At 38.3% G+C, this 22,825-nt stretch overlaps 3 protein-coding genes across 4 annotated transcripts in view; 2 read left to right on the plus strand and 1 right to left on the minus strand.

Annotated features, from left to right (window-relative positions):
* The window catches only part of spon1b (spondin 1b), a 128,973-nt gene extending 115,590 nt beyond the window's left edge, over nt 1-13,383 (plus strand). Inside the window, exons 15-16 of one of the 2 annotated variants that reach the window (XM_085414808.1) lie at nt 9,941-10,131; nt 10,860-13,383. In XM_085414808.1, the coding sequence (XP_085270934.1) occupies nt 9,941-10,131; nt 10,860-11,027 (359 nt within the window). In that variant the 3' untranslated portion in view covers nt 11,028-13,383. Of the gene's footprint in view, nt 1-9,940; nt 10,139-10,859 lie in introns of both variants that reach the window. The other variant, XM_085414809.1, reaches the window with a different exon arrangement.
* Nucleotides 13,384-15,964: 2,581 nt separating this feature from the next.
* Nucleotides 15,965-17,914, plus strand: LOC146666683 (uncharacterized). The gene is made up of 2 exons (XM_085411399.1): nt 15,965-16,942; nt 17,494-17,914. Exons 1-2 carry the CDS (start codon nt 16,115-16,117, stop codon nt 17,818-17,820), a joined length of 1,155 nt encoding a protein of 384 aa, XP_085267525.1. The 5' UTR covers nt 15,965-16,114; the 3' UTR covers nt 17,821-17,914.
* A 499-nt stretch (nt 17,915-18,413) lies between these two features.
* LOC146666684 (uncharacterized) lies at nt 18,414-21,719 on the minus strand. Its single transcript, XM_085411400.1, has 2 exons — nt 21,486-21,719; nt 18,414-20,802 (listed from the first exon to the last, which is right to left on the minus strand). Exons 1-2 carry the CDS (start codon nt 21,639-21,641, stop codon nt 18,877-18,879), a joined length of 2,082 nt encoding a protein of 693 aa, XP_085267526.1. The 5' UTR covers nt 21,642-21,719; the 3' UTR covers nt 18,414-18,876.
* Between the last annotated feature and the right edge of the window lie 1,106 nt (nt 21,720-22,825).

Genomic DNA, 22,825 nt, shown 5'->3' on the forward strand with positions numbered 1-22,825 from the left:
GTAACAAGTCACGCGACGTGACGCTGCGGCTGTGATTGGTTCGGCTCTGCGCTACTTAATTTGGATTGGCTGACCTTTTTTTTTTTTTTTTTTTTTTGAGGACAAGAGCGGCGAAGTCTATCGCGATAGCTTAATTTCTCTATCGAGTAAAAGTTATATCGCGATACATATCGTTATTGTTCTATCGCCCAGCTCTACTTTCATAGTAATGGCCCTTTGAAATTGTCCATAATTGACTTAATCTTCTAACGATTCAAAATGCTCTAAAATGAAAAATTCTTGTTTCCACAGGGTAATTCCACCTTAGATCAACAGTATACAGCCCCACAGTGATACCATATCAATATCAAAACATTCTGATATTCCTTCCAAAATAAAAGCCTTTTTAAATTGTCCATAATTGACCTAACTTTCAGTGATTTCAAAATGTTTTAAAATGGAAATTTCCTGTTTCCACAGGGTAATTCCACTCCAGATCAACAGTATACAACCTCACGATGTTACCATATCAATATCAAAACATTCTGATATTGCTTTAAAAAATAAAAGCATTTTCAAACTGCCCATATCTGAGTTGCTCCTGGAACAATTTCAAAATGCTCTAAAATGGCACATTCCTGTTTCCACAGGGTAATTCCACTTTAGATCAACAGTATACAGCCCCACAGTGATACCATATCAATATCAAGTCATTCTGATTTTGCTCTCAAAAAATAAAAGCCTTTTCAAATTGTCCATAATTGACCTAACTTTCAGTGATTTCAAAATGCTCTAAAAAGGAAAATTCCTGTTTCCACAGGGTAATTCCACCTTAGATCAACAGTATACAGCCCCACAGTGATACCATATCAATATCAAGTCATTCTGATTATGCCTTCCAAAATAAAAGCCTTTTTAAATTGTCCATAATTGACCTAACTTTCAGTGATTTCAAAATGCTCTAAAATGGAAATTTCCTGTTTCCACAGGGTAATTCCACTTTAGATCAACAGTATACAGCCCCACAGTGATACCATATCAATGTCAAGTCATTCTGATTTTGCCTTCCAAAGTAAAAGCCTTTTCAAATTGTCCACAATTGACCTAACTTTCAGTGATTTCAAAATGCTCTAAAATGGAAATTTCCTGTTTCCACAGGGTAATTCCACTTTAGATCAACAGTATACAGCCCCACAGTGATACCATATCAATGTCAAGTCATTCTGATTTTGCCTTCCAAAGTAAAGGCCTTTTCAAATTGTCCACAATTGACCTAACTTTCAGTGATTTCAAAATGCTCTAAAATGGAAATTTCCTGTTTCCACAGGGTAATTCCACCTTAGATCAACAGTATACAGCCCCACAGTGATACCATATCAATATCAAGTCATTCTGATTATGCCTTCCAAAATAAATGCCCTTTCAAATTGAGCATATACGGCCTACTTTTTTGACGATTTCAAAATGTTCTTAAACAGAATTTTGCTGTTTCCACAGGATAATTTCACTTTAGTTCAACAGTATACAACCTCACGATGTTACCATATCAATATCAAGTCATTCTGATTTTGCTTTCAAAAATAAAAGACTTTTCAAATTGCCAAGATACGACCTACTCTTAAAGATTTCAAAATGCTCTAAAAGTGAAAATTGCTGTTTCCACAGGATAATTTCACTTTAGGTCAACAGTATACAACCTCACGATGTTACCACATCAATATCAAGACATTCTGATATTGCTTTAAAAAATAAAAGCATTTTCAAACTGCCCATATCTGAGTTGCTCCTGGAACAATTTCAAAATGCTCTAAAATGGAAAATTCCTGTTTCCACAGGGTAATTCCACCTTAGATCAACAGTATACAGCCCCACAGTGATACCATATCAATATCAAGTCATTCTGATTATGCCTTCCAAAATAAATGCCCTTTCAAATTGAGCATATATACGACCTACTTTTTTAACGATTTCAAAATGTTCTTAAAAAGAATTTTGCTGTTTCCACAGGATAATTTCACTTTAGGTCAACAGTATACAACCTCACGATGTTACCATATCAATATCAAGTCATTCTGATTATGCCTTCCAAAATAAAAGACTTTTCAAATTGCCAAGATACGACCTACTCTTTTAAAGATTTCAAAATGCTCTAAAAGTGAAAATTGCTGTTTCCACAGGATAATTTCACTTTAGGTCAACAGTATACAACCTCACGATGTTACCACATCAATATCAAATATATTTTAAGTCAATATATTTTAAGTCTGTGGAAAGATGTCATGGTTGGTTTGCAAGCTGTTTTGTAATTTCTTTATTTAGAATGACATCTTTCCACAGACTTAAAATATAAACGTACTATCAATTACAACCTAGTGGCAATTTCAGCTTCCTTTTACATCATCTTTATGATTCAATTCTGTCATAATCAATTGAGTCTGATTTTGCTTTTCAAAATGAAAACCCAATATGTGTTGAAACAGCAATTTTCATTTTTAAAACATTCTGAAATAATTGAAAGAGTATATCACATATGGACAAATTCGACGGGCCATTAATTTGAAAGGCGAAATCAGACCAACATGAAATTTACATGGTTTTACTGTCGGGTTGGATACTGTTGATCTAAAGTGGAATTATCCTGTGGAAACAGCATCTTTCAATTTAAGAGCATTTTGAAATCGTTAAACGAGTAGGTCGTCTACGGGCAATTTGAAAATACTTTTATTTTGGAAGGCAAAATCAGAGTGACTTGATCTTAACATCGTATCTCTGTGGGGTTGTATACTGTTGATTTAAAGTGAAATTATTCTGTGGAAACAGAAAATTTCCTTTTTAGAGCATTCCGAAATCACTGAAAGTTAGGTAAGTTATTGGCATTTTCAACAGGCCATTATTTTGGAAGGCAAAATCAGAATGACTTGAAATTGAAGTAGTACCATGGTGTGGATGTACACTTTTGATCTAACATGGATTCATCCTGTGGAAAGAGCAAGTTTCATTTTTAGAGCGTTCTGAATTCTTTAAAAGAGTAGGTCGTATATCGGCAATTTGAAAAGTCTTTTATTTTGGAAGGCAACATCAGACTGATTTGATATTGATATGGTATCACTGTGGGGTTGGATACTATTGATCTAAAGTGGAATTATGCTGTGGAAACAGCAATTTTCCATCTTAGAGCATTTTGAATTCGCTCCAAGAGTAAGTCATATATGGGCAAATTGAAAAAGCTTTTATTTTGAAAAGCAAAATCAGACTGACTTGAAATTGACATGGTAACATCGTGAGGTTGTATACTGTTGATCTAAAGTGGAATTACCCTGTGGAAACTGAAATCTTCCTTTTTAGAGCATTCTGAAATCACTGAAAGTTAGGTAAATTATGGGCATTTTCAACAGGCCATTATTTTGGATGGCATAATCAGAATGACTTGAAATTGATATGGTAACATCGTGAAGTTGTATACTGTTGATCTAAAGTGGAATTAACTGTGGAAACTGAAATCTTCCTTTTTAGAGCATTCTGAAATCACTGAAAGTTAGGTAAATTATGGGCATTTTCAACAGGCCATTATTTTGGATGGCATAATCAGAATGACTTGAAATTGATATGGTAACATCGTGAAGTTGTATACTGTTGACCTAAAGTGAAATTATCCTGTGGAAACAGCAATTTTCACTTTTAGAGCATTTTGAAATCTTTAAAAGAGTAGGTCGTATCTTGGCAATTTGAAAAGTCTTTTATTTTGGAAGGCATAATCAGAATGACTTGATATTAATATGGTATCACTGTGGGGCTGTATACTGTTGATCTGGAGTGGAATTATCCTGTGGAAACAGGAAATTTCCATTTTAGAGCATTTTGAAATCACTGAAAGTTAGGTCAATTGTGGACAATTTGAAAAGGCTTTTACTTTGGAAGGCATAATCAGAATGACTTGATATTAATATGGTATCACTGTGGGGCTGTATACTGTTGATCTAAAGTGGAATTACCCTGTGGAAACAGGAAATTTCCATTTTAGAGCATTTTGAAATCACTGAAAGTTAGGTCAATTATGGACAATTTAAAAAGTCTTTTATTTTGGAAGGCATAATCAGAATGACTTGATATTGATATGGTATCACTGTGGGGCTGTATACTGTTGATCTAAGGTGGAATTACCCTGTGGAAACAGGAATTTTCCATTTTAGAGCATTTTGAAATTGTTCCAGGATCAAGTCAGATATGGGCATTTTGAAAATGCTTTTATTTTTGAAAGCAAAATCAGAATGACTTGATATTGATGTGGTAACATCGTGAGGTTGTATACTGTTGAACTAAAGTGAAATTATCCTGTGGAAACAGCAAAATTCTGTTTAAGAACATTTTGAAATCGTCAAAAAAGTAGGCCGTATATGCTCAATTTGAAAGGGCATTTATTTTGGAAGGCATAATCAGAATGACTTGATATTGATATGGTATCACTGTGGGGCTGTATACTGTTGATCTAAGGTGGAATTACCCTGTGGAAACAGGAAATTTCCATTTTAGAGCATTTTGAAATCACTGAAAGTTAGGTCAATTATGGACAATTTAAAAAGGCTTTTATTTTGGAAGGCATAATCAGAATGACTTGATATTGATATGGTATCACTGTGGGGCTGTATACTGTTGATCTAAGGTGGAATTACCCTGTGGAAACAGGAATTTTCCTTTTTAGAGCATTTTGAAATCACTGAAAGTTAGGTCAATTATGGACAATTTGAAAAGGCTTTTATTTTTGAGAGCAAAATCAGAATGATTTGATATTGATATGGTATCACTGTGGGGCTGTATACTGTTGATCTAAAGTGGAATTACCCTGTGGAAACAGGAATGTGCCATTTTAGAGCATTTTGAAATTGTTCCAGGAGCAACTCAGATATGGGCAGTTTGAAAATGCTTTTATTTTTTAAAGCAATATCAGAATGTCTTGATATTGATATGGTAACATCGTGAGGTTGTATACTGTTGATCTGGAGTGGAATTACCCTGTGGAAACAGGAAATTTCCATTTTAAAACATTTTGAAATCACTGAAAGTTAGGTCAATTATGGACAATTTAAAAAGGCTTTTATTTTGGAAGGCATAATCAGAATGACTTGATATTGATATGGTATATCAATATCTAACATTAGAGTTTGTAAAAAAAAAAAAAGCCTAAATTATATGTTATTATGTTCTTAACATATCTGTTAATTCACTCGAAGTTGGCTTTTATTTTGAAATCCGGTTTCCACATCCATTCCCGTAATACTTTGAATACACAGGGAACGTAAAACAAACTGGAGGCTGGCTTGACTGCAAGTCTCGAATTGGAGGCTGGCTTGACACCAGTGATGTCTCGCTGGTACCTGGTTCTCGCCCTAATATCGTCCAGCTTGTTCTCAAGTGACTGGACGTTGGCTAGCAATATGCTAGGCAATGGAGGACGGTGTGCTCTGGTACGCAGCCTGTTCCGGACCCCTGCTCTTCGTCCCCTGTGTTGCCGTCTCCTTTGACTCCGGCGACCTCTGGGGTCATTGTTCTCATCACGGAGGATCTCTTTCGGCCACGACGTTGTATCAAGCACCGTAGCAGAGGTAAGTGGGAAGTATTGTCCTATGTCCAGTAGTGTGCCAAGGTCATATTGAGTCAGACCTTGTGCAGCACGAGCAAAAAGACCAATGAAAAACATAGATAGAGCAAAATAAAAGCACAGTCGTCGCGGAGCTACCAGGACGGCAGCCGAACTCAACGGCGCCATCTTAGATGTACTTTAACTCCTAAGCTGATAGGAAGGCAACAGTAATTCAAAATAGCCACTTGTTACAACCATGGGATGCAGAAGAGCATCTCTAAACTCGCAGCACATTGAACTTTAAAGCAAATAGGCTACAAAAGACCACATCGAATGCCACTCCTGTCAGCTAATATTAACAAACTGAGGCTATTTTGCACAGACTCACCAAAAGTGGACAATAGAAGACTGGATGTTCTGATGAGCTCACCGAATCTATGCCAGAAGGAGTTAAGGCAAAAGAGATCCCAATATGATAAACTGTGAACTGATTCCTGATTTTTTTGTGTTTTCATTTCAACTACAACTTCAGCTGATATGTAATAATGGTGTCCTTTCTACAAAGATCCCTAAGAATGCAGGAAATAAGAGTCTCATCCTCCATATTTCCTCAGATAGGACCCTGGACTTCATCTGTGCCCCTCCTAATGCTCAAACAAAACCTACCCCCTGAGGTATCAACCTCAAAAGTCACATTTTGGTCAGGCTTTAATGATATTACTAAGAAAGGTGTTAAAACGTTTTTTTTTCTTTTCTTTTCTTGTTTGACTATAGAAGGGGCTAGTTAATCAGGGTGTCAGTGATTTCCTCCAGGACTAAAACAGTGGCGCTGCCACACTTACTAGACATAAATCACACACAGCACAGAGTCATTCCCATCTTCATAGCCAAAGAGTAAGATTTATTCTCCTTGCCTACAGTGTATTTCAGTAATTATTTAACATGCCCCCATCACTTTTTCTCAGACTTGGGGACTATGTGGAGTCATATGTCATTGCTTAAGAGCTGAAACTTGCAGAGCAGGGGACTGGCAGAGAATTGACAATAGTAATCACTTGCCTTTGAGCACAGCAAAAATTTTTGGTATGATAAATTAGTCACAAACCGTTTTGTCGTGTTGAAGATGTAGCAACTTTGCATGAAATGAATTCAGCCCATTCACCTAAATTGACCACATGCCACATGTGACTAGTAGCACTATAGTGTGACAAAAACATGACTGAACACCATATTGGATTGGTCATTTCCAATCACGATATAGCATGCACTGCTGGCTTTTAGAAATCTTTTATCTGCATTAACTTTATAATTTTGGTATAAAAGTGAGCAGCTGCCGTGCTCATTAGGAGTTGATCTGTTTAATGTGAATACACTAGTTGCATGTACATCCAGACAGACACAAAAGTTAAGTCTTAGGCTACGTTCACACTGCAGGTCTTAATGCTCAATTCCGATTTTTTGATCAAATCCGATTTTTTTGTCTGCTCGTTCACACTACAAATAAAATGCAACAGAAAACGCGCTCTAGTGTGAACCCTCAAAGCGGCCCGCATGCGCAAAAGAAGACTTCACACACAACGCGCTCTGTTTAGACCCAGAGCAAACAGTATTGTTTGACTGATGGCCGTTAATATAAAGACTTCCGACTTTACGTTTCCCAATTTTTGCTTTAAGTTATTTTGTTATTTACATAATAATGTAAATAACCTAATAATGATCCTTATTGCTGTTTTAGAGGAGCGGTGCTTCAAAGGATAGCTGCAGATTTCTGTCAGAATCTGCAGATTATACAGTACAAATAAAGTTATCACGTTTCTCCAACGTTGTCTTCCCAACAGTTTCACTGACATCTACACGGGATGGCCAGGAAGCGTTCGCGATGTCTTCTCGGGCGCTTCTCCGGTGCTGATAATTGGCGTCTGTCTTGTGACGTAAAAGACAGATTTAATGCGACATGACCGTTCAAACAGCAGTCGCTTTCTAAAACATCGGATATGTATCGAATTCAGTACCACATACGAAAGTGACCCAGATCGGATTTGAAAATATCGGATTTGCGCCGTTCACACTGTCATACCATGATCGGATATGGGTCGCATAGGGTCAAACAAATCGGATTTGATGCGCTTTCGCCTGCAGTGTGAACGTAGCCTTAGTTATCAAATTTCAAACTCAAATTCAAATTTTATTTGTCACACACACACAACCATACACAGTATGACATGGGGGTGAAATGCTTGTAGCTGTACAATGCCCGACCATTAAATGACAGAAGAAAAGTTTTACAATATTTACAATTTACAGTTTACTACAGAATTTACAAATTAACTTAGGAATTTACAGTAAAGAATGTGCAAATAGCAGAAGAGATTATAAAGATTATAAATTATAGGAATTATAGGATTATAGGAAATGTGTGGTGGTGTGTGTGGTGACGTGTGTGGGAGAGTCCAGTCCTACACCTGGTTCAGGGCCCGAATAGCCTGGGGGAAGAAGCTCCTCCTCATTCTCTCTGTTTTGGCCTTAAGGGAGCGGAAGCGCTTCCCAGACCTCAACAGTGAGAAGAGTCCATTGTTGGGATGGGAGAGGTCCATCATAATCTTCCTAGCTTTGGACTTGCACCGCTTGGTGTAGATGGACAGCAGGTCAGGGAGCTCTGATTGAATGATGCGTTCGGCTGAGCGCACCACTCTTTGCAGATCTCGTCTGTCCTGCTTGGTGCTGTTCCCAAACCAGGTGCAGATGTTTGCCATCAGGACGCTCTCGATGGTGCAGGAGTAGAAGTTCTTGAGCACCTTCAGTGGCAGATGGAAGTCTCTAAGTCTTCTGAGGAAGAAGAGACGCTGACGGGCTTTCTTAACCAGGGTGTTGATGTGACAGGACCATGACAGGTCCTGAGTGATGTGGACACCCAGGTATCGGAAACTGTCCACTCTCTCCACTGGCGTGCCACTGATGATGAGGGGTTTGTAATTCCTCGCCTGCTTTGTAGTGAAGTCCACGATCAGCTCCTTAGTCTTGCTGATGTTTAGGAAGAGGTTATTCTCCTGGCACCAGGTCTCCAGGTTCCTAATCTCCTCCAGGTAGGCCGTCTCGATGTTGTCGGAGATCAGGCCCACAACAGCAGTGTCGTCAGCAAACTTGACAATGGAGGTGGTGTCGGATGTGGCTACACAGTCATAAGTGTACAGTGAGTACAGCAGGGGGCTTAAAACACAGCCCTGAGGCACTCCAGTGCTGAGTGAGATGGAGGGGGAGACTTGTTTTCCCACCCTCACTGATTGGGGTCTGTCTGTGAGGAAGTTGAGGATCCACTGACACAGTGATGAGCTGAGTCCTAGATCCGTCAACTTGGTGAAAAGCTTAGAGGGAATTATTGTGTTGAATGCTGAACTGTAGTCCACGAACAGCATCCTAACATAACTCCCTCTGCCAGTGTCCAGGTGACTCAGGGATGTGTGGAGCAGGTGAGATATGGCATCGTCTGTGGAACGATTAGTCCGGTAAGCAAACTGAAGTGAGTCGATGGTGGCAGGAAGTGAAGAAGTGATGTGATCTCTCATCAGTCTTTCAAAACACTTCATTACAACTGAAGTCAGTGCTACTGGACGGTAGTCATTGTGGCAAGCGGGCTGTTGTTTCTTTGGAACAGGAACAATAATGGACTGTTTGAAGCACGTGGGAACCACAGCTTGGGCCAGGGAGAGGTTGAAGATCTCCGTGAACACCGGTGCTAGCTGGTCAGCGCAGGCTCTAAGGACCCGGCCAGGGATTGCATCTGGTCCTGATGCCTTCCTGGTGTTCACCCTCCTGAAGGTGTTCCTCACGGCATGCTCTGTGATGACGAATGCATTTTCTTCACTGGTGCACTCCGAGCACGCGCAGCCGTTTGTTGTTTTAATTGCTGCGGCGTCGAAGCGAGCATAAAACGTGTTCAGCTCATCAGCCAGTGAAGCATCTGCATTCATCATTGAAGAAGCTGGTCGTTTATAGTCCGTTATAGTCCGCAGTCCGCAGTTAGCATGGTGTGCAACACTCTCTTTTTTCCAGACTCTTTGTTCTGGGCTGTAACTGTAAATGTTCATCAGCACTCATGGTGTCATGCTGGTGACAGCACTGAATCAGGATCCAAGCAAAAACCAAGAAAGAAATGGATATAGAAATAGAAAAATGGTATAATAATAATATTTAAGGGCTATGTAACAATGAACCGACAAAGTCAAGACAAAAGCACACTAAGTAAACGCCAGGGAGAAGATAATAAGGTCAAGTGAGCTCACCAATCCTGGAGTAGCTCTTTTTAAATTTTGTGCCTTTATTCCTGTCTTTCCCTCCATGTTTACCTTTTCCTCTTCTCTTCCTTTTTTCCTTCCATCTATCTAGCTGTCGACTGCATGGTCTCAGAGTGGACAGAGTGGTCAGAGTGCAACAAGACCTGTGGTAAAGGACACACCATTCGGACCCGTATGATCAAAGTGGAGCCACAGTTTGGAGGCAGCTATTGTCCTGAGACCATCCAGAGGAAGAAGTGCAAGCTCCGGAAGTGTCGGCGAAAACCGATTAAGGAGGAAGAGGTGCCAGGTTGGTCGTGGTAGTCTGTTGAAACTGCTTCATGTAGCATTTAGACATTTTAACGAGCCGATGTTTTAGATGGTTAGTTGTTTTATTCCAGCAAAGCAATTTAAGTCAGGACTGAGATACTAGACAAACCCTGATATGTCCATCTGCAGCTGTTTGTTTTTGGTGGCATGGCTCCATGTGGGACCTAGCTAGTTAGACGTGAGTAACCGTATCAACAGATCCATGAGGTTACATTGGCTCGCGATGACATCGCCTGAGTTTGATTTTGTGACCTGTTTTAACTAAAGTTGTTTCCTGATAGAAATATAGAATATGTAAATATACCACATTAACAAATGTGACGCACAGACATTAAGTCTTTAGCATCCATGTCCACAACAGAAGATAGTCGATGCAAAGGGTCGAGCAAGAGTGCAGACAAGCATGAGAATACACAGAGCAGAGATGTTCAGTGAAGCTACTTTCAGCTGCTCCCTTATTCACAAGAGACTGTTAAAGTAGATAGCTCCACATGTTTTGATTTGGCCGATCATTCTTTTTGCTCTTAAAAAACACGAGATGCCCTTCCTGACGCAACCGAAGGGATTTGTCTCTCCTTCTGAGATCGAAGCCTCTGTATAAGAGAAATAATGAACAAATGTTTAAGTTCATGCAATTTCGGGATATTTTGCTTTTCCTTGTAATTTTTTCTATTAACTAAGAGTCTGTTTTATTCCATCAGGTTGCAGGATGCAGCCGTGGTCTAGCTGGACAGAGTGCACCAAACCGTGCGGGGGAGGGATCCAGGAGCGTTTCAGGGTGGCAAAGAAAAGAACAAAGTCCAAAGGCTGTAAGGACAGGAAGGAGATCCGTGCCTGTAACGCTCGGGAATGCTAGGGGGCACTGCTAAGCTACAGAGAGGCAGGGAGGTGTGCAGTGGATTAAACATGAAAATCAGAATTCATTAAAAACAGTGGTGACAGAGATTGATTTTTTTTATGTAGCTGGGAGGAGACGTACAGGATTATTATGGGTTATTATTGGAAAAATCGGAGGATTTAAGTAAGGATTTAAGAAAGGGAAGGAATAAGAAGAATAAGACATAATGACATGCTGTTTTAGTGACGATTTTGTGGACATTTAGTTAGCTGGGTTGATTTATTTTCCTTTTAGAGCATAGTGGAAGTATTAGAGAGAAAGCCTGTGTCCTGCAAAAAAAAGAAGAAGAAGAAAGAAACCTGACGCTAAAGTAACCTAATACATATTTTGCAACAAACTTTAACTTTTTAGTTGGGTTTTGTTTACTCCTAGTAGGAAAGTATTTTCTGTGTATTTTCACCAATATCTCCCTGTCCTCTGCAGCACCTACAAAACATTGATTTAGCTACTAAAAATCAGGAGCTGAGCATTTTAATGAAAGCTGGATACTTTTAATGTACTGTTTATGTAAAGGCTCTACTGGGGAGAATTTAAAATTAGCATTAGCTAAGTGGATTACACGCTCTGTATTGGAAATATGTTAACCTGCTTTGTCCCTATTAAGATGCCTCCTATAACACTACCAGACAACTTTAATCTGACCATTAAATGCCATTAATTCTGTGATACTACTTTACTTTGATTTAGTGTTTCATCCAGTGCTACTGTAATATTAAGATTTCTTGCACAGGAAAAATATTAGTTCAGTGAGAGCTATTATACTCAAAAGAATATTAAGTACATCTGTACTATAAGGTCAGACACATGGTAACAGGAGGAGCAGGGTGGAAGGCAGTTGCAAAGCAGCTTGTAGTGACAGTGGAGAAGCTGGATGGATGAATGTGTAGAAGGGAATCAGCCGGGATTGTGACCGAGTGTGAAGTTGTGATCTGTCTGGAGTAATGCCATGTTTAATTATTACTCTTAGTTTGTGTGGTAAAAGGATGCAACTTCTACCTGGTTGGCTGAGGGAAAATGAAAACTACATAAAAGACAATGAGAAAACGCACTGAGTGGCTCTGTTCAAAAAGCACAAAATCCATCTTCTAGTGTGTCTAGTTCAATGACACATCACTCATTATGTAAAATGTTTAGTGCACACCAGTTTCCACTGGGCTCTGTGAAGGGCTATTTTTTGGACATGTGCAGTCACTGTAAGGGTGACAGTGAAACAGCAATTGCATTGCAGAGCCAGGATAAGTCTTCCCCTTGCTTTCAGACTTCAGGCTAAACAAACTAAGTTGGTTCTCACAAACATCAGAGGATGAGTTTATACATCCAACACAATTGGATCAGTGTAAAAGAAGCCTGTTTCTCAAAATGTTAATGTGCTACTCCAGTGTTATTGTTGTATGAAATAAACTTAACGTCAGATAATGGAAACAGAAACATTTTTAGGATGTATTACCCACTGCTTTAAAAATGAGCTTCGGTTCTAGTGAGAAAAAAATCCCACGGATTGAATAATTGACTGCAAACTAACTGTGAAAATCTTCTTCTTCTTCTTTTTTGCAAGACATAGATGGTAACACAGAAGTCTCTAAAAATCTGAGGATATACGTACATTCACTATCTAACCAACACATATAAATGACACTGCTATGTAATTACTAAAAACCACTTTCCTTATGAACAGACCATTTCAGTGGAGATGTTTTATACTGTTAAAATGAGTCTTTATATACTGTACTGCTGTTTATCTGTCATTTCAGCTGATGTAGCATCAAGCCTGCGATAGCTCTCATTCTGTCAGAAGAGTTTATTTTAGCATGTTCAGAGGTGATTATGTTTTATTTGGACATCACGCTTTATCAGCTGTAGTTGTGGTCGTAAAACACTAGCGAAATGACTGTATCTGCTTTGTTCAGACGGAGCCTTAGAAGTGTCTTAGACATCTTACACATCTGCTGGCTGTAAAAGGCATATGTACTGTAGAGGATATAGAAGTTTCTACAGTATTCAAACCTGTAGGATAGATCAATGTACAGCAGACTGTTACTGGGACCTTGGTTACAACACATTTTTCCAATGTATTGTTTTTACTGCGCTTTGTGAAGATAAAATCGATCTGTAAAATCTTTTGGGGATTTTTTATTTTTATTTTTTTGCATTACTTAGCAGATTTTGTTGCATTTTTTTTATAAGAATGTCAACACAAAGGTGTGTTTTCTGTAGATGTTTTCTCTGAAGTCACTTTCTTTTATTTACAGGGCTCTTTCTTTTGTTTCTTTATGTCTGTACCATGTGACTCTTTTGTAAGAAACCACCTTTACAATAAAAAAAAATGGTAAATGTGAGAGTCATGGTGTCATTGCACTAATGAAGCTCTTCCTTCAGCATGTTGTGTAAGAACCAACAATGACAGCAAGGTGACAAGTGAAGATGCAATATTGTCCTTCAAATAAAAAAAGAAACACATACAACTTTATAATAACCACCGCTAATAAATAGTTCCTTGATAACTAATATTAGGTCTTGTATAAAGTGCTAAGTGATGACTACAATACTACAAAATTGATCTAACTTAAACTATATTTGCTGTATTTAAATGCCTTAAGGATGAGAACAAACTTGCTGATCAGTAGTGAAACATTGCAAAACACCAATTTATTATTCTTTTAATTCATGATAAGAAAATGACATATTTTAACAATACTACTGGTAAGTGGATATTAGTTATCATACTGCTGTTTAATGTTAAATAATGTTAAAAGTTATATAAATAAATAGCAATAATAAAAGTAGTTATTGCATCCATGAGGCATAACATTATGACCATCTGCCTAATATTGTGCTAATTCCTCTTTTGCTGCCAAAACATTTCCAGCCTGTGGAGCCCTGGACTTCTTTAGACCCCTGAAGGTGTGCTGTGGTATCTGGCACCAAGATATTTCCAACAAAGTTGTGGAAATTCTGGGGCCATTATGAATCTGACTTGTTTTTTCCAGCACATCCCATAGATGCTCAATTGGACTGACTGGCCTGGAGAAGATGTTGTCAACACCTCAAACTTGTAGTTCTCCTCCTCCTGATACACTTTTGCTTTGTGGCAAGGCGCATTATAATGCTGAAAGAGGCCACAGCCATCAACGAATACCTTCTCCATGAAAGGATGTACATGGTGCGCAAAAATCCTTTGATTATACGTGGTGGTATGTGCCAAAGTAACATCCACATGGATGGCAGGACCCAGTGTTTCCCAGCAAAACACTGCCCGGAGTCCTGGTGCCTGGTCATCACAGTTTGGTCCTTGTCAAACTTGCTTAAATCACTGAATTGTGTCCATTTTTCCCACATTTCACTTGCTCCCTAACATATCCGCCGGACTAACAGTTCTGACTACCAGATGAACAGATGACCAGTGTTACTCACTTCACCTTTCAGTGATCATAATGTAATCTGGAGTCAGATGCGAGGTCCATCAGCCATGGCTGAAACTGTGTGATGCGAAAGGACAACGATCCTAAGTACAGCAGCAACTCTGGACTTGTGCTGTGGTGGGACCTCAAGATAAAGGTGCATAAATGGATCCTCACAAGCCTCAATGAACTGACGCAATGTTGTAAAGAAGACTGGGCCTGAATTCCTCCACAACAATGTGAGCATTTGATAGTCGTACAGAAAACAATTAAGTTATTGCTACTAAAAATGGTTCTAAAAGGTTGAAAATCATTGCTTTCACACACTGCATCTACATTTTTGGCTCAGTTTTTGTTCAGTAAATAACACGACTGTGTAATATGTCATGTTGTTGCTCAAAAACGTTGTATTTGCCTAATTTTAGCACCGTTTTAAGACGAGATTATTTGTTTTCGGGGTGTATTTGCTTTTTAATATGACTGTATGCATGGATTGAAAAATATGACACAAAGAGGAGTCCAGGTTCAGTGAGAATATGTATCTTCATTTATTTATTATTTATTCTTACCATAAATAATAGTCTTTTTCATAGTAATCAAGATTTCTGGTTCTTTCCTCACCCCAAAGTTTGTAATTAGTACAGGAATGAGTGCTGAGTAGCTCATAGTTCTAATATAATTACATTTTTGGGTGGTAGTATATCAGCTACACTCATAGATGATATAATAGCCAAACTGATTTAAACAAGTCATTTTGGCTTGTAGTTGACTGTTATAACTGCACAGAGTTTGGGGCCCTAGTCTAGTCCAGCCAGGCTTATTTGATGAGAAGATACAAGTAATCCAGCAGATGAACTTCAGTGACAGGGTAATTATTCTGCAGTCGGTTTTGTGGTATTTAGTTCTTGTGTCTGATGTACTTGCAATTTAATTCCACTAGATGGAGATACAGGCATGAGGACGGCAGTTCTTCTGTAGGAGTGGACTAAAAATGTAGTCCGATTTATTCAGTGTCTGTTAACATTGTTGGCTTATAGTCAGATTAACAGCTTCATAATGGCTATAACCCTACTCTGCATCTGCTGTCTATCATCTACTGAAATGCTTATACCTGACATTAAAACATGGCCAAAATAAAAGCTGAGGTAGAGCAGTCTGCGTCATTTGTTTTTAAGTTCCAACACATGAAATTATACATTTCCCATAATGGCTCCTTTTGCTGCACCTGCATTGAAAACCAGTTTCTATAAAACGCCACACTTTCACAATGATAGCAGGCTACGGAAGCGTAGAGCTGCCACCCAGGCAAAAGAAAAATACAAGTGTATCACGTTATAACGTGAAAGGTTTATTGTTCTAACAAGATACTTTTCCTGTTTGTACAATATACTATCATGTTTGTACAATATACTTTTCACGTTTGAACAACATAATATCACGTTATTACAATATACATAATTATCACGTTCATACAATATAATTATCACGTTCGTACAATATAAATATTATATTGTACGAACGTGATAATTATATTGTTTGAACAATAAAATTTTCACGTTATAACATATATTTTATTGTTCGAGCATGATATATTGCCGTAAAGATACGGAAGTGTAAAACATAGTGAAGTGGGTGACAGTGCAGATCAGAGTGCGAGAAAATGGCTCGTTTATTGGAATTAATTAAGTTCTATTTTATGCTTGGATTGAGGCATGGGGAGATTTTGCTGTTATTGAGCAGTTTGGACAGTATTGTGATAAGCATGCGGACACTTAGAAGAAACCTAAAACGCATGGGACTGTACAGGAGAAAGAATGAGTCCGATCCGATTGAGGTGGCACGATTTCTTATTGATCAACTGGAGGGACATGGGAGGCTCCATGGATACAAACTACATCACCTGAACTGCATTCAGGCAGGTTATGTTGTCACGCAGAGTACTGTGAGACATTTACTGAAATATCTTGACCCTTACGGTGTTGAGCAACGACGCAGAAATCGCCTAATGCGACGCACGTATGTAAATCCTGGACCAAATTTCATGTGGCATGTTGACTCCTATGACAAACTGAAGCCTTTTGGAATCTGTATAAATGGAGCTATTGATGGGTTTTCGAGAGTTATGATTTGGCTTCATGCCTATTCAACAAACAATGATCCCAAAGTCATTGCTGGATATTTCATAGCAGAAGTTGAAAAGAGGATGGGAACACCTGCTAGGATTCGCTCTGATTTGGGAACAGAAAATGTCATAATGGCCGAGATGCAACGATTCTTGCGCTGGACTATGGATCCGAACGTCAGAAACTGTTTTATTACTGGATCCAGCAATCACAATCAGCGTATTGAAGGCTGGTGGGCCTTTCTGAGACGACATCATGCTCAGCACTGGATAAATCGTCTCCAGGAACTAAAAGACCATGATTGCTTTTCTGGATGTTTTTTGGACAAGCAGCTCATATTGTTTACGTGCCTGAACGTCATCGAGGTATGTAACCATGTTTATATTCTTTTAATGAGTCATTGTGTGTGTGTGTGTGTGTGTGTGTGTGTGTGTGTGTGTGTGTGTGTGTGTGTGTGTGTGTGTGTGTGTGTGTGTTAGAGAGAAAGAGAGACACGGAGAGAGAATAAAAAGTTTGCTTTAACACCTACCATGCACCATCCCTATTATCACTCCGTTGAGGATATGAAAAAAAATGCATATTTCACTGGCCAGAAACATAAAATCGCACTGTCTAAAACAATTCACGTTTAATAATTACTTAAAATTTTCCAAAGTATCACGTGTCTACCACTGTTATTCTTGTTGTTGAGTATTTTTGATAAACTCTGTTTTTCCGACTGTCATTGTGTGGTGCTTTTGATTGATTGATTGATTGATTGATTGATTGATTGATTGATTGATCGTACTTTATTCATCCCGAGGGAAATTGGGTTAAGGCTGCCAGCCGTGCCAGCGCCGTTTTGGGTAACATGTTGAGCCAAGAGAAATGTGTTCTTTTACTGATATGAGATTTTTTAATTTTTAATATTTAATAGGAAGAGCTGCAGCAAGTTGCACATATGTGGAACACCCACATAATACGCAGAAGCAGAAATGCAGTTGCTCCAAGTGGACGTCCGATTCTCATGTACACCATCCCTCATCTCTTTGGAGGACAGGATCATCTGAAAGAGGTTTCTTGGGAGGCAGTGGATGCTTGTAAGCAAGAATGTCAACAGAGAGGACCTTATACCTGTGATGAAACCGTTTTCAGCTTGTGTTGCCTTATAATGTCAGAGAACTTCTTACTTCCACCAAGCACAGCAGATGAATCCATTGAACTGTATCTCTTCCTGAGAGCCTATATACTGAAGGACTTATAAACCTAAATATAATTGGGCTTTGGGAATTTTTACGCATATATTTTTGGGTACAATGTTTTATTTGTGCAATAAACAATAGAAAAGACATTCATTATTATTTTGTTTGGATTTTCGGTTCAAGATAGTAGCAAGCAAGCATGTCTAAATATATTTAACCAAATCTGCGTACTCCAACCTTTTGGCATTTCCAATTATTTTTTAACGGAATTTCTATTATATCTGATTTCTGTTTTAAGACTGTCAAAAAAACATTTTTTAAACTGCTGATCCTATACATTATCATTCATGAAATATTGTTTTCAATTTTACTGAACACATTGTGCAACTGCTATTCATCCACGAACAGTTTCTTGTAAACTGGTAAATGTACAAATTCTGCATTATTTAATAATTAACAAATAGTGTTAGATGTTAACCTCCCTTTTATTTGTGTTCAAGGAGAAGAAAACACGGACTCTTGATAAACACTACAAAACTTAACTTATGTGCCAATTTTCTGTCTTTTATTCCAGTCAACTATTGCATCAAACACATTGCCTTCCAAAGTTATTCCCTTAAAATATGTTCTAAACAAATGACGGGTGGAAAGGTAAAAAAAATATACTTGAAAATAATTAATATTAAGTCTTTTGAATTATTACTAAACAAAACATCCCCTCTAGCAGACATCTTGTATCCTACAAAACTGCACCACAGACCTGTGGAAAAGGACCTTGACACATGATAAGAACTAATAATAAGCATAGTTCACCACTTGCTGCTAACCATATGAACTTATTAAACATAATTAGTTAACATTTAAACTAGTAAAACTTTTAAGTATGAAAATTTAAACTGAAATTTACATTTTTCATGGTGGAAACAAATTGATGTTATCCACAATTTTTGAAAATAAATTCAAATATGAAATAAAACACTTCCCTGAAATTTAAGCTCTTTCTTTTTTTATACAATGATGTGTTCCCTGTTTGTGGGTTTAACAAACTTTAGAGCTTCATAGCCAGTCATTGTTAGTGCAAACCTTTCATTCTTTGGTTTAAACATGATGGACTTTAATCAAGCTATGCTGAACTCATAAGAGCTTTTAGCAGCCAAAACATTGTTCAGTTCATTTCGTAGTTCTGGGTAGGACGTGTATGTCCATGGTAGTTCCAGAAGAGGGCCGCATGTGTGTGCCACAGGTCGTCGTGCCAGTCCATCCACAGGCGTGAACAGTACCTCAACCTTGTCAACACAGATGACATCTGACCCAGTAAGAAACCTGAACATCCTTCTGAGCCCTGTATCGTCAAGTCCTCTGATGTACTGGTGCAGAAATCTGAAGCTCTGCTTCTCTGCTTGAGTGGTGGGAGAGGCAGTAAGCAACTTCAAAAGCTTTCTCGTTGTTGGCTTTTTATCCTCATACATTTGTAGGACATCTTGTGGGCTTTGAAAAGCTTCTTTTAGGAAGTAGCTTGCAACTAAGGACATTTTCTCTGCGGCATATGCTGGTTTTTGGATTAATTGTTTGTGTGCGACTTTCAGAAGAAGGCCTTTTAAGTTCTCTTTGGTTGGAAGCACTGATACATCCAGGCGATCCATGAGATCCAGCACTTCATCCCTGTCTTCATCTGAAAGATCTTCTTTTAGTGCCCTTGTTATCAGATCCCTATCTGATTGACTTAGGTAAAAGAGAAGACTTTCAAACAGCAGATCATCTGATACTTGATTCTCACCGAAGATGAGTGCCACTGTGAAAACAGGAGCAAGGCGACAAGGGAAATATCCATGGTCTTGAAATCCCTTCAGTAAAATTCTACCCATGGATTTCCACTCTTCTTCCTGCCATTTAGGAGACAGTGATGGCACTCTGAACTCCTCTCCTTCAGCTGTGTTGTCCACAAACTCTGACCAAAATGCAGCATACACATCTCTTGATACGCCATCTGCGTCAGCTCCTTTTTCATCAATGTAGGTGTATTTTAGAGGGTGTATGAGGAGTGTTGGATCTTTGAACTGGCTGATCATCTCCTCCAGAATAGTAACCCTGTGAAGTTTGATGGTAACACAGACAACATCATATGATCCTGCAGAGCTTATTGCTTCATTGCTTATAGATGTTTCTGGACTACTGACTGCTGTGTTTGTTGGAGGAAGTGTAATGGATGTGATGACCAGATCATCTTCCTCAAACTGCAGGAATGGTTCATCTATTACAGTGTCATCAAGTTGACAAGGCAGAGGCTCTCCAAGGTAGGGTCCAATCATTACCTCAGATGTGTCTAATAATACATCTTCATCAGCATTCCTAGATTCTGATGATGAGATCACAACAGTGTGAGAAGCTTCTTCATCTCCTTGATGTGAGTCAGTCAGTTGTGTAACATTGTTTACATGTGTTTTCCCTCTATCATAAACTTCTTCATCATCTTCATCATTGGAAAATCTTCTTGTGCACAAGTAAAATCTCAACATTCCCATTTTAAGTGCTGAATAGAGTTCTCCAACTGTGACATCTTCATCAAATACGGCCTCTTCCTGATAGTCTAATATGTCATGACTGAACACTTCCCATCTTCCAAATTTGCTTTTTCCACTTGGAAAGAAAAGATCTTTAGCATACTGTAATATGTCAGCTTTTTTGGAGTCTTTGGGCACATCAAAGGTCCTTGTTCCTCCTCCTCTGCGCTTTCTCACTTGCTTACCTTCATGGATCCACCCTAACTCAATTTTTCGTGTCTTTTTCTCAGCCCATTTGTTGTTTTTTGCATATGTTCTTTTTCTCTTAGAAACAAATGCCTCCTCATGATCAGGTTTCTTCTCATTTTCATTGATTCCCATCTTTTCCTTCAATTTTTCGAGCAATGAGTTTTTTCTTGATTCCTTAGTACTTGCACCACTGTTTTCCAAGCAGAACCGTCTGGCAGCTATCCGGTCACCATATGTTGGGATGTAATCAGACAGGGTCTTGTCATCCATGAAATCAATCACTGTGGCATCAATCTGTAATAACAGGGATATTTATTACTATACAGAAGTACAAGGTATACCTGCTGCCACACCACATGAGGTACCTCACTAAAAAAATGTATGTAAATTTCACATGTGTTTTGATAATTGTCTGTTATTATTTTAGTGGCAGCCATCAATATTTAGCATTTATTCTTTTCCTCTCTCTATGGCAGCAACATTAATGAGATTCTCTAACATGTTATTAATAGAAATATTACAGTATATACAACGCCCACCTTTGAAAAAGTAAATTAGTATTCACGTATCTTTCAGTTGCACAGAGCACAAAGGGTTGAACTCACTGTTTTTTTTTAATTGAAGACAAATATCAATATAAACAGAGTTTAATTCATTTGTTTTTAGATAAACAAGGAAACATTGTGCATCACATAATATAGCGATATATTTAAGAAACCTGGAATCTGCATACGGGTTAAGTAGTAACATGTGGTCATACAACGACCCAGTTTTATACAGCGGGTTAATTTGTTTTACATTTTCCATTCCATATTAAAGATCCACACCAATGCAGCCTACCGTTACGTCCTTACGCAGTCAAAGCGAGAGAAGCGAAAACCGCTGTGGTTGCTAACTTAGCAATATGTCACATTTTTAGACGCTGTAACTTCGTAAAAAGCGAGTTTTACAAGTTTCCCCCTCAAGAGTGCACTTACGTGTTCTTGTAGCATTCGTAAGAGACAGTCCTCAGGTACACCACGATTCCGAAGAAATCTCAGAAGTGGGCTATCAGTGTTTGTGTCCATGTTGAAAGCAGGGCATTCAAAGTTAAGTGCCAGTTCTGACGAGCGTGCACTCTCCACAACTACCATGGATTTGGGTTTCCGAATGCAACACGTTTTACGTTCTTACAATAAAAAATGTTATTGTAATGGTATTTTTTTTTACGTTTGTACAATATATGATCACGTTCGTACAATATAATATTTATATTGTACGAACGTGATAATTATATTGTACGAACGTGATAATTATGTATATTGTAATAACGTGATATTATGTTGTTCAAACGTGAAAAGTATATTGTACAAACATGATAGTATATTGTACAAACAGGAAAAGTATCTTGTTAGAACAATAAACCTTTCACGTTATAACGTGATACACTTGTATTTTTCTTTTGCCTGGGTGGCAGCTCTACGCTTCCGTAGCAGGCAAACCTGACATGTCCTACAATGACATTACTATGACTTCAGCGGAGTTGGTTTTCTCTGTCTAATAAGAAGACCACAGTCATACAATCTGTTATTTCTAATATTCCAGAAAAATGTGTAAAAATTATTATTATTATTATTATTTATTAAGATAAAAGGCACAAAAACTACATATTTAAACTGACTTAACTTAAAAATATAATAACCTCATAAAACCTGAAGCCTCATAACTTGCAACTCTGAACTTTGACTGCTTGTTTAACAAACCTGTGCAATCCAATGAGACTTTAAGTGTCATCAAGTCAGCCCACATATCATATTCTTATGAATAAGAGATGCTAGAGAAAGTACAATATAGCTTTTTATGCACCAAAGATCAATATTGAATGATGTTTTGAAGCTGCTGGGTTTCAGCTCAAACAGTGAGAGCAACAATTAGACATGCTTTCAGCTCCGAACAGAGCACAAGCACTTTATGACAGTTCCCATGACAATGACTGCAGTCACTTTCCTTTAAAACCTTGGACCCTGAAAAGTTCATCTGAGGATAGGTGTTCTGATGCAGTGATAACATTGCTGCAATATTTAATAATTTAACTCCCAAAACTCATGTTGTTATTTTGAATTCTTAGCAACAAGCAGAGGGGCATTGGCTGGGCAAGGGTAAATATATGAAATGATGCCTCCTGTACAATTCTTGAGAAAATCTGGTGTCCTGCACATAGGTGCAATATATATTCTAAATCAAAAAGGCTTACACTAGATGCTGTCTGCCTGCACTATCACTTATTTGTTCACTCAGGCTTGTGTGTTTGCCTTTTTCCTTCATTAGACATAGAGGC

This window comes from Rhamphochromis longiceps, linkage group LG7 (assembly GCF_057381845.1).
Source record: "Rhamphochromis longiceps isolate RC_006_pf linkage group LG7, R_longiceps_female_GT1.1, whole genome shotgun sequence".
NCBI classification, from domain to species: Eukaryota; Metazoa; Chordata; class Actinopteri; order Cichliformes; family Cichlidae; genus Rhamphochromis; species Rhamphochromis longiceps.

Excerpts from the sequence above, each read along its gene's own strand:
- LOC146666683 (XM_085411399.1), top strand. The coding sequence starts at position 16,115 with ATGGCTCGTTTATTGGAATTAATTAAGTTCTATTTTATGCTTGGATTG. Across the intron at positions 16,943-17,493 it reads CGTGCCTGAACGTCATCGAG|GAAGAGCTGCAGCAAGTTGC; the intron begins GTATGTAACCAT and ends AATATTTAATAG.
- LOC146666684 (XM_085411400.1), bottom strand. The coding sequence starts at position 21,641 with ATGGTAGTTGTGGAGAGTGCACGCTCGTCAGAACTGGCACTTAACTTT. Across the intron at positions 20,803-21,485 it reads TACGAATGCTACAAGAACAC|ATTGATGCCACAGTGATTGA; the intron begins GTAAGTGCACTC and ends CTGTTATTACAG.